The sequence below is a fragment of the Silurus meridionalis genome, chromosome 8 (assembly GCF_014805685.1).
Source record: "Silurus meridionalis isolate SWU-2019-XX chromosome 8, ASM1480568v1, whole genome shotgun sequence".
Lineage (NCBI taxonomy): Eukaryota > Metazoa > Chordata > Actinopteri > Siluriformes > Siluridae > Silurus > Silurus meridionalis.
Window position 1 is genome coordinate 15199995 of NC_060891.1, and position 12234 is coordinate 15212228.

General features: G+C 38.3%; 1 protein-coding gene across 3 annotated transcripts; it reads left to right on the top strand.

The window, feature by feature from the left end:
- The first annotated feature begins 4328 nt into the window (after positions 1-4328).
- exd2 (exonuclease 3'-5' domain containing 2) lies at positions 4329-12147 on the top strand. 3 transcript variants are annotated; one of them, XM_046855879.1, is made up of 9 exons: positions 4329-4483; positions 5484-5888; positions 5969-6225; positions 7058-7184; positions 7787-8079; positions 8406-8512; positions 8710-8845; positions 8976-9347; positions 10937-12147. In XM_046855879.1, exons 2-9 carry the CDS (start codon positions 5502-5504, stop codon positions 11151-11153), a joined length of 1896 nt encoding a protein of 631 aa, XP_046711835.1. In that variant the 5' UTR covers positions 4329-4483; positions 5484-5501; the 3' UTR covers positions 11154-12147. The 3 variants fall into 3 exon arrangements, with proteins under 3 accessions (XP_046711835.1, XP_046711836.1, XP_046711837.1); XM_046855880.1 differs by having other exon boundaries at positions 5484-5873; XM_046855881.1 differs by lacking the exon at positions 8976-9347.
- The last annotated feature ends 87 nt before the right edge of the window (positions 12148-12234 follow it).

Genomic DNA, 12234 nt, shown 5'->3' on the forward strand with positions numbered 1-12234 from the left:
GTCACAAAGAAGACAAACTATTAGATTAAAAAAAATAAAATAAAAATTTTACCTTGGCTGTGCTGGGGCTTGAACCCACAACCTTCTGCGGACCCGCTGATCGGTAAACCATCACCTTACCCACTGTGCTATCAGTTCTCTCTAGTGCAAGAAGTCAATAAGCCTAATAAACCAACATCGCTTCTTTTCCATACTTCAACCCCATGTAACTCATATTCAAAGTAGGCCAAACAAGTCTTTCAAAAAAGACAAAGAAAAAAGCAATCTTTTCAACAGGTTTCTATATTACCAAACATATTTACAGTTTAATTTCACAAAGAAGACAAACTATTAGATTAAAAAAAAATAATAAAAAGTTTACCTTGGCTGTGCTGGGACTTGAACCCACAACCTTCTGGGGACCTGCTGATCGGTAAAACAACACCTTAACCACTGAGCTATCAGTTCTCTCTTGTGCAAGAAGTCAATAAACCTAATAAACCAACATGGCTTCTTTTCCATACTTCAACTCCATGTAACTCATATTCAAAGTAGGCCAAACAAGTCTTTCAAAAAAGACAAAAAAAAAGCAATCTTTTCAACAGGTTTCTATATTACCAAACATATTTACAGTTTAATTTCACAAAGAAGACAAACTATTAGATTAAAAAAATAAAATAAAAATTTTACCGTGGCTGTGCTAGGGTTTGAACCCACAACCTTCTGGGGACCAGCTGATCAGTAAACCATCACCTTACCCACTGAGCTATCAGTTTTCTCTCCACTGCACTCCCTCTCATTTACACACATGTACTCTGTCTTACTCTGTCTTACTCGGGGATTATCTAATACAGATAATCCCCGAGTTTATCGATGTTATGATGCCGATAGTAATACCATCTTCAACTTACGATATTTTTTACTTACAATGGACTCGTCGTAGCGTATTTCCATCGTAAGTGGGGGACTTAACACCATTTGTATATATTGCAGTGAAACATCAAAAAAGATAATCCAGTAGAGTTAAAATAGCAGCTGCCAATTTTAGGTACAACCATTGTATATTATCAGGACCTGGTGGTTTGTTAAACATTTGTTTTGGAAGTTTATTAGTGATCGGTTGAAAGTAAACTCTTTGTGAACTCTTTGTGAGTTTTATGTATGCAGAAAGGCTCAGCCAGAAAGTAAAAAAAGTGTATTATCATTTAATTATCATGATTTAATAAAATTATAATAAATGACTAATAATAATAATAATAATAATAATAATAATAATAATAATAATAATACATTCCATTAACCAAATCACATTAAAGTATTTTTGAACCTAAATTAACAATTAATGAATGTAGATTCCCCTGGCATAGAACAGTCCATGCGAAATTAGGATTGAAAGACCGTGAACTGGCCAACCTCTTTTTTATTAATTTCCCATTGCCATTAATAATGAGCGTTTGAATATAGACAGAGCCACAATAAATTACATTAAGGGCTTCAGTTTTAACAGATCTATTATATTCAAATTATTTAATGCATTTTTAGGTAATCTAACAAAAATAATTTGCTTCGTAATAATATAATTTGTGGCTCAGTGTACCCAGAAGTTTCATTCTGGTGCATAAACAGTAAATGTACTTAATTTTGTTAATTTTATAAATTAATATACATTTATAGGTAAATAGTTTAATAATCTATTCTGTAATATACATTACATTTATATTTTATTATTGACCGATAGATGGCCCTAGAGAGTGGGAAGGACATGACACACACTTTCAGAACAATGTAACAGTGGGGTCGGCAACACTGTGTGTGACCTCTGGTGGCGCATAGATTACACAGTCACACAGATTTTGTCTTGAAAATGGACCCCATGGGGTCTTCAGAGAAAACCTCAGAGGGTGTGTCTAGACACTGTTTGGGAGGTGCTTGTATGGCTTTGCCGGTGGGAACCTTAATTTAGGTCCCCACGGTGACATCGGTCCCCATGAGTCAGTGTGCATTCAGGTCGAAGTCCCCACCGGGATAGGAGAACAAGAACACACACACACACACACACACACACACACACACACACACACACACACACACATACCTCATGCACTGGTGTAGTAGGTGAAGTCCTCTCCTGGATCTTCCTCACTGTAGCTGCAGCAGCTGGGGGTCCATGGCATGTGCTGCCTCCGTTGTATATGCGGTACCACAAGCACCTTCCCCAGTTCCTCAAGGAAGAGGCGCCTCTTGTACAGCTTTGATGCGTTCCACTTAAGAAAGATCGCCGTCCAAATGACAAATGCGTTGTAAACAAGGCTTCCTTCTAGATTAGTTATTTCGGTATAATTTTCTGTATTGAGTTGGGCATGACCAGCTCAAAAGCTGTCTGTCACACGAGTCACTGCCATCCTAGTGGGCTCTGGCACTGTATTTGTTTTCTGCAGACAGTTTTGCCTGATGCATATATGGGGACCACTGTATTTCAGAATGTTTTGATTTCAGAACAGTTTCCTCATTTGGTTCATAATCAGAATCGTCAGACTCAGAATCTACCTCTAGGTGGTCTTCAGACGCACCCTTCTATATTTCACTGTCATGATTGAGGTCTGTCACACATTTACTTCTGCTGTTTATCTTGTAAAGCTCTGACAGAGAGTATATAATATGTAGCTGCAGAGTGTAATGTTGGTACGACTTTCACGCAGAGAATCTTTACATGTTTTGCCCCTCACCTGCCAAGTGTCCACTCAATGTGTATGGAGTTTGCCCATGCACATTGAGCTATGTGTACATTAATAAGGAAAAGAAATGAACTTAAATGATTTTAGCAAATGGCTGCAATATAACAAAGAGTGAAAATTTAAGGGGGTCTGAAAACTTTCTGTACCCACTGTGTGTAGGGTGTTATATGTATATATATATATATATATATATATATATATATATATATATATATATATATATATATATAAAATAAATTGTATATTTTCCTGTAAATATTTGGACTCATCCAGAGTGCAGGGTTTAGTAATGCCATTTGTTTCCATCTGCAAAAGCTCTCATATAATCCTCATAAACGTTTGATATTCTCAGTGATTAATTGCATAGTGCTCCTTACTGTATAAACATAGCTATTTTGAGGTGTACCTCAATTTCTTTTTGCCAAACAGACGGTCTTTGTTTCCTGCGTTACTCAACAATATTATTTTAAGTATCTTTTTTTGTTTGCAAATCACAGTGAAAAAGCCTATAAATGATCGGCATCTCTCGCATTTATTTAGTATCTAAAAGTTGTGTAAAAGTGAATTCTTGCAGTTCTTGAATTTAATAGCAACACTTTCTTTTTGCCATTTCATCAGGTAGTTTGAAAAACAAGATTTACATTCCAAAGGGGAAAAAAAGGAACTGGTACCAATAAGACCACTGATATATTCCACATTGAGCTCAAGGCACATGGAAACAATGCCTAATTTACTTGTAATCTTTTTACTGTGTTACACCAGGCATTTGGTAAATTTAGTTGCTAATTAAATTGCTAACTCTAGAATTTGAGCCATTTTATTCAGGCATACACCAACAGCATGTGGTGTTTTGTACATTACTAATAATAACTAATAACTAATTGTACATTACTGCATGGTCAGTAGACAGTAGGGAAGTGGTGGTTCAGTGGTTTAAGGTTTTGGGTTTCTGATCATAAGCAGTGTTGGGCTGTCAAAAGTTACTTTTGACTGTAACTAATACTGTAACGCGGTACTTTTAAAAAATTAAGTAACGCCGTTACCGTTACCGTATGGTGCGTTACCTTTTACTTTTTTAAATGAATGAATTTCGGCTGAAGTGTAGGCTACAGTCTAACCTGTTTACTTTTAACAGTAACGCATTACTTTTTGGTGTAAGTAATCAACAAAGTAATTGAGTTACTTTTTGAATGAAGTAACGAGTAAGTGTAACTTGTTACTATTTTTTAGTAACTAGCACAACACTGATCATAAGGTTAGGGGTTCAAGCTTCAGCAACCCTCTGTGTTCCAGGGGTGCTTTGCTTCCTGCACTTTAAAAAAAAGGTGGAGTGTAGTGTTTGCCCAGGACGGGTGTTCAAGCCCCAGTGTCTCCAAGCTGCCACTCTTGGGCACATAGGCAAGCCCTTTAACCCTATGCACTCCATGGATGCTGTATCATAGCTGACCCTGCACTCTAACCCCAGCTTCCTAACATCATTTAAATAAGCGTAGAAAGAATTTCACTCTTCTGCAATGTATATTTAACAAGAATAAATTAACTTTACCTTTACCTTCCTTAATGGCCTTGATTAAAATTATCTGAGTCGCAAAATTCCAGTGAAGTGAAACAGCGCTGTAATGAGCGTCCTCCACCTGGGGCGGCACTGTTAAGTGCAGAGCAGACGGCGACGTGTGTGTAATATAGGGGCAGAAGAAGACGTGTTGCAGCTGTTTATTATTACAGAGTAAGTGTGTGCATGTGTATGAACTGGACGCTCACAGCTCGAGGTAAGAAAACAAACATGCTGTCTGTATTTATATAGTGAAAAGAATAGGAAACACTTCAGTAAAAAGGAGGATTTAGCAATTAGTCACTGTACCAGCTTCTCTGCTACACCGACCTACGGGACAGAACTAGCGAGCTAGCTGAACGTTCCACTAGCGGCTAGCGGGGTTCAACAGTGCGGGAGAAGATGCTAATCAACATGCGGAGTATCACACCATCTCAAGCACTAATAGCTTCAGTGTAGAAGCAGAAGCACTGAGTTCTAGATCTACACACCACTTCCACCACGGGGTCATCTCTCTCTCTCTCTCTCTCTCTCTCACACTCACTCACATTCATTCATTTACTCATAAATCTCGTCAATTCTTTTCATTCATTCAAATTCATTCAAATCGTCACTTCATTCCTACCCCTCTCTCTCACACACACTCACTCATATTCATTATTCATTCATTTATTCATAAATCTCGTCACTCCTTTCATTCATTCAAATCTTCACTTCATTCCTATCTCTCTCTCTCTCTCTCTCTCTCTCTCTCATTAATTCATAAATCTCAGTGTCAATGTTTTCTTTAATGTATGAGCTCTAAAGCAAACCTAAGATTTTGGGGTAGGTTTGTAGTCTGTTTTTGTCTCCTGATAGTGTTCGAGTTTAATTTGTGATATTTTCAGTAGGAAATGTAATTGTTTTATAACTTGGCCCTGTATTTTTTGGAATGCAGTTTAGTCTTATGTGGGAAAGGATTCTTACCCTGGTTCTCCTCCTCCTCTGTAGTTGGTGCTAAAGGAGGAGCTGCTGTAATTGCTAATTTCCTAGAACTTTAGCAAGTCTAGTTCAGTTCACCTCCAGTTGATCAGATTTGTATTTGAAAAAAAATATATGTATTCTTTCTAAACGGATGATTAAGTTTTCATGGACTGGATTAAACATAATTTTTCTAGTTGTTATTTTTAAGTTTTTGGGATTCTTCTGTTTTTGTAAACTTGCTCATGTCCTACCAGGGAGCTGCTGCACATAAGATGTCCAAACAGAGTACTCTCACTGCAGCAGTAGCAACATTGTTAGGAGCCACGCTTGGAGGACTGTTCTTATGGCGTAGTATATATAAACAAAAGAAAAAATCTCTCAAAGTCCCAAAGGACACTCATCTATTGCCTGTGGAGCGACTTGGACCTCTGGAATTGAGCAGCAATGCTGTTCATCATTCAAAACAAGAGCTCACGCCACCATCAATAGCACAAACAGCCAAATGTCTATCACTACCATCCATTGAGAAGTTACTTGAGGTGCCAGCGGTGGTGGTGAACTCATCAGACGAGTTTGAAGAATTCTGGCCCATGTTCCAGAGGGACCTGTCTGTCTTTCCTGTCCTGGGCTTGGACTGTGAATGGGTAAAGAGCATGCGTGTAAGAGGGGCATTTTCAGTAATTAAAATCCTTTGTTGTTTCAGACGGTCTTCCTTCACAAGGTGTTTTCTTCACTTTAGGTGTCCATCAAAGGCAAAGCATGTGCCGTGTCTTTGCTGCAAATGGCTACGTATTCGGGTCACTGTATGCTGGTCAGACTGCTGGCATTCCGCGATGCCCAGCTGCCTCTTCCCAAAGGTCTGCTGGAGGTACTGAAAGACTCTCACGTGCTGAAGGTAGGCGTCGGCTGCTATGAAGATGGCAAACGCCTGGCCAGTGACCACGGCCTGTCCCTCGTGTGCACAGTGGACTTGCGCTACTTGGCACTTAGACAAAGGTAAATATAGCAAACAACACATTTTTGTGTAGTCAGAAGAATTAGATCAATGAAATATTTTAGATTAGAGCATGATTAGTTACACACCACCTACCTGGGATTAGAGCTCTTGGCACTTCTGATTATATACATGTCACATAATGTGTTCTAATGGAGTGATTGCTTTGTAATATTTATAAAGGGGTTAATACTGTTTCCTCCACAGATGTGATTTAACAAGTTAAAAGGTCTCGTTTGTTTCACATTTGGTCATCAGCTGCTATGGGATTTGTGATTATTGAAGTGACAAAAAATATTGTCCTCTGGCATTTTATAGGCTGTCGTAAATTCCCACTATTACTAGCATGTTTATTTTAAAATTGCTTATAAATGTATTTTATGCCCTACACAAGTTTTTTTCATATGGCAGAATTAAGTATTGGTCAGAGCGCCCATACTTGGGTCCATTAATAATACATACTGAATTGCACATAGAAATTATTATTATATATATATATATATATATATATATATATATATATATATATATATATATATATACATATATATATATATATATATATACACATATATATATATATATATATATATATATATATATATATATATATATATATATATATGTGTGTATATATATGTATGTGTATATGTTTCTGTTCACTCATTGCCACTGAGATTAAAGATTGCAGATATTTTTGATAATTGTTCAGAAAATGATTTATGATTATTTCCGTAAGTGACTCTTAATGTCACTGCACAACTTTATATCAGTTATACTTATGTGAAACTGAAGATGGTTTTATAATTAGTTGGTGTTTTTGGATTGATGAAGACATGCAGTGCTAAACAATGGGCTGAGTTTAAAGTCCCTGGCTGGAGACCTGCTCAATGTCACCCTGGATAAATCCCTGGAGCTGCGCTGTAGTAACTGGGAAGCTGAAAACCTGAGTCAGGAGCAGGTGGAGTACCTCAGTCTTTTAAATTAGATTTTTATTTTAATTTTATTATTAATACAGTGGTACCTTGACCTACGAGTTGAATTCGTTCCGTGGACTAGCTCATATCTCAATTTGCTCGCACATCAAATCAATTTTCCTCATTGAAAATACTTAAAATGGCATTAAGGCGATAAGGGAGGGAAAACTAGTTTTTTGCTACTCTCTCTATCACTCCTGTACACTACGTATCCCTAAACTTTTATTTTTTACTTTTTCTTCTTTGCTTATCTTAATTTTCGTCACAATCTTCGCGTTCTGGCTTCGCTTTGCCATTTAGCAGCGGCGTCTCGAGCTCGTACCTCAATTTTTTGCTTGCGTAACAAAGCAAAAAACCGACCGAGTGACCGCTCGTACCTCGGAAAACTCGTACATTAATGCACTCGTAGGTCAAGGTACCACTGTATATATTTTTTTTTTATTATACTTTTTTCCCTGGATTTTTCCCTGTTTATGACCATGTGACTACTAGACTTATGCATTGAAAAAACTCATTTGAGCTGGTAATGGTTTGCTGAGAATGATTCCTTCTCACAGACATGACACTTTCCTTGTATATGCTTTAGAGGTCATATGCAGCACGTGATGCCCAGGTTTCGGTCTCTCTGTTTCTTTACCTGCTGGGACTCTATTCTGGTCCGTGCCTGCTGACCGAGGAGGAGATATCCTTCTCAAAGTTGTCTGGCCACTGTCAGGGCCTGGTGGATGTGCCCTTCAGGTGGCGTGGTGAAGGTGAAGAGGGGGAACGCAGACGTCGGTCCCGCAGGTCTACTGTGGACAGTCCGGAGTCTGGTGATCAGCAAGTGCCAGACCCACGAAGGAACAAGCGGAAACCTCTTGGAGTTGGATATTCAGCCAGGTGAAGGATGAATGGATGGATGGATGGATGGATCTCAATTTATCTATTAGAAACACCTGAACACAATTTAATCAGCAGATTGTGTGTTAGCAGTGCAATATACAAAACTATGCAGCTAAGAACCAGCAGCTTCAGATATGTGCATCAATATTAGGTTAGAAAAGAAATGTTTGTGGAATCCATCTTGTATTGAGGTATTCGCATAGTGCTTTTAACCAAGTGCTAAGTGAAGTAAGATTTTCATGGGTATGAAATTTCTTGCTAAAACATTAACTAATTATGTGTAAATCTGCTAAATGAAGCCCACTGTGCATTATTATCTTCAGGAAATCTCCCTTGTATGACAACTGCTTCCTTCATGCCCCTGATGGTCAGCCACTTTGTACATGTGACAAGAAAAAGGCAAAGTGGTACCTTGACAAAGGAATAGGAGGTACATCACAAGCTCATCGACCAAATATTTACTAATAACTAGCTTTTATTTGTAGCTTGTTAAATGTTTTTATGTAAAAGACAGAATAGAGCATAACAGTAGATCGAATGGCTTTTGTGCTTTACTTGTATTCAGGGGTGATTTAAACCTTGTAAATATTCTGCATGCAGTGATATTCAATGTGTCCTGTTCTTCAGAGCTGGTTAGTGAAAAGCCCTTCATCGTGCGCTTGCTGTTTGAGCCCTCGGGTCGCCCTGAATCTCAGAAGGACTATTACCTTACGGCCAAAGAAAATGTCTGTGTGGTGTGTGGCAAAGTGGAGTCTTACATCAGGTTTGTTCTGAAGTATAGGATAATGTTTTGTTTGTTAGGTTTTAGGGTGCACTGAATATCATTAGTCTGTTGTAGCTATAGAATGTACATACACAAGGAAACAATAAGAATTTTGACCTCACTCTTTTAGAAAGAACATTGTTCCACATGAGTACAGACGCCACTTCCCTGCTGAGATGAAGGATCACAATTCTCATGACATCCTGCTGCTGTGCACTTCCTGTCACGCTGCGTCTAACGTGTATGATGGCTTCCTAAAGCAGCAGCTGGCAGATGAGTTCTCCGCCCCACAGGGCTGTGAGGAGGGTGTAAGGTTGCTGGAGGACTCGGATCGGCGGCGGGTACGGTCTGCTGCCCGTGCCCTTCTCAGTACCAGCAACAGCATGCCCCCGTCCAGACGAGAAGAGCTCCTTTCAGTTGTTCGTGCGTACTTCTGCAAAGAAGAAGAGGAGAAGGAAGTCTCAGAAGAACTGCTGCACACAGCTGCCAACCTGGAGACTAGGTGACAGTCAGCATCACACTTATGGACTTTGCAAAGTTCATTGTTTCAGTAGTCTGATCTGTGTAACTAGAAGGAAATGAACGAATGAATCAAAATGCATCTTTTAAAATGAGGGTATGTTCATCCAAATTTTAGGTGAATTGTCTATGGCATGCATCATAATTTGATTTGTCACTTTTCTTTGGTTGCACGAACATACCCACTCTATAAGGTGAGGTGGTGTTCTTCAGATCCTGGGCTGTTCCTTTCCTTCTCCATACTCCTCTCTTTCCGTCATTCTGCTACAAGTTAATCCAGAGGATTCTATACAGTCTGTGTTTTTGAGGCCTACCAATGGTTTACATATTTACATCTTGTCTTCAAAAGTCTTGATTGCTGACTTTGGTCAGCTCAAAAATCTCATCTTTTACCATGTCTACTATGTCACCTACCATGTCTATGAGGAGATTTTGATTTACATGCTTTTTCGGCAGTGACCACACATTGGACTTCATATTGAGAGTTAACATATGCAAATACTGCATTTAAAAGCGGCTCTAGATGGTTTTATATGCTCAATTGTAAGTAATACAATGAGTTAGTAACATGACACCTGGCCATGGCACCTTTATGCAGCCAATTATCCGATTACTTATGGTCATTCGTTCCACTGTTTTCTCTTGATTTGGATGTAGATCTCCTCAAAATAAAGCTGAAAGTCTGTATTATTTAATCAAATGCAGCACACTGATAGACAGCTAAACTTTTATTGTCTAGGCTGACCTAGGTTTTAATGCCCAAGTTCTGTGATTTCGTGTTGATTAATCAACACGCAGAACTCAGTGGCTTTGTGTTAGGGCTTAAACGATTCCTCAAGTAACTCGCATAATTTAAATTAAAAAATGCTTAGTTTAGTAATGGAGAGAAAACAGCGAGGGGCGTTTCCAAAGTTTGTGATCATAAAAACTTAAACATATACAAAATGCCATACAGTGCGTTTACCATTTTTAAAAGTAATATGTAAGGTTATTTTATTTTTTTGTTTATTTATATATTTGTATTTGCATTTTGATGTAATATGGCAATTTATTGCTATAAATGGGTTTAGGTTTCAGATTGAAACAAAAAAATCAATAAACATGTTCATTTTTCTAAAAAGGAGACAAATTACTTGTTCGTTTTAAGAGACCCGTCTTATTTTCTCTTGTATTTTTAGTATTGGTTTTAAATGAAGAAAAAATACTCATCTGTAGAATAATTGATTACTAAAATCATCGATAGCTGCAGCCCTACTTTGTATTGTTTAAATGTATGTTTTCCTCTATGCTTCAGTGTAAAAGGTTTTTAGGCACATTTACAGAACAATTATTGACTCCTGTGCAGGGACACTTAGTAGATTTTTCTTTTAGCACTATACTTGGATATAAAAAGAACCAAACCATACTATAGTTTATTGATTTTTGGGTTTTGTTAGAGTTCAAATCACCTGTTCATCAAATCCTTAATGTGTTTTCAATTAAATATTAATTACTTTTTAAGGGTAGACATTTATAAAATAAGTGTGGTATATTAAGACTTTTAAGTGTGTGTATGTGTGTGTTTGTGTGTAGGATCTTTAATGAGAGCTATGTGCCACATGGTCTGAAGGTGGTACAAGCGTACGCTGAGCAAGGACTGCGTGGTCTGATTGACTTGGAGCGGCGCTGGCGTCAGCACTTCCTGTCCAGCATGCAGCCCAACTTCCTCCCTCCACTCTGGTCCGTGGACCATAACCATGAGAAATACCTGCGCAAGTTCGGAGAGAACCTGCTCATTAATCTGTCTTGACTCAATGCATGGAGGTAGGCAGAGGCAGTTAGGGCAAGACCCAGACTGCCCAGTCTCAAACCTGTGATGGAGATGGACTTGTTCTAATTTGATATTGACTCCTATATGAAGTGAGCCTGTAGATGAACTGGGAGAGACCAATCACAGGCTCTTGATTATGGACTTACTGTGAGGAGTTTGCACTGATCACTAAAAGGATGATGAGAGTTAAAAACAATGCTGCAGGAAGTAAACTGATGAAACGCATCGTACGTCTGACATAAAGTGAGACCAGTTCTCAGCTTTCCCTAAAAAAGAAACTTGTATATTTTAAACAGCTCAAACCTGCTCCTGATTTCTTAAAATAAAAAATAGACGTCTAGATTATAATTGTTGCAGGTTTGCAGTCCTATTAGATATTTTGTATAATTGTGTTGTAAATCTCGGGTTTTGCGATATGGGGCTGTTGACCTATATTTATTTTTTACATTTTCACTCACACTTCTGTGATTACGATATCAGCATATGTTGGTCCTTTTATGACCGACTTGGCAAGACCTTAAAATGGGTAACTCATTTCTGTCTGAACTTTTTAGCCACTCTAATCCACGAACGATTTATTTATTGTAGCATATGTTTGGGAAAGATGTTGCCACACCTTTCCTCCGTAGGTTTTTCCAACTTTCCAAACCTCAGTCAGGACACCTCAAAGGTGCACCTTTAGTGCATCTTATCCCCCTGACTGCACTGATTTGGTGTATAACTCATGATTGGAACACCGAGTGGCATCTAAAGTTCGCCCTGTAACCAGAGCCAGCCAGAGAAACTGCTCCATTAGCAATAATAAGTAACGTCAATCTTTTGCACATGAGATTTCCACGTTTGAGCATGACGAATTTGACTTAAAGAAACTACAGCTTTTTTTCCCCTCTTTTAATTTACATTTGTCCAGATGTAATTACATAAAAGCTGTTATGTTTCCTTAAATTGTTATTAAAATATATATTTAATGTTATGATGTCTCCGAGGTGCTGATTCCTGTAGTAAAGTGTCCTGCTCATCCCACGATCCCACACTGTTCGAAACACACGCCTTACACACA

Coding starts and splice junctions, on each gene's coding strand:
- exd2 (XM_046855879.1), top strand. CDS start 5,502: ATGTCCAAACAGAGTACTCTCACTGCAGCAGTAGCAACATTGTTAGGA. Junction 6,226..7,057: donor TACTTGGCACTTAGACAAAG/GTAAATATAGCA, acceptor GGATTGATGAAG/ACATGCAGTGCTAAACAATG. Junction 9,348..10,936: donor GCTGCCAACCTGGAGACTAG/GTGACAGTCAGC, acceptor GTTTGTGTGTAG/GATCTTTAATGAGAGCTATG.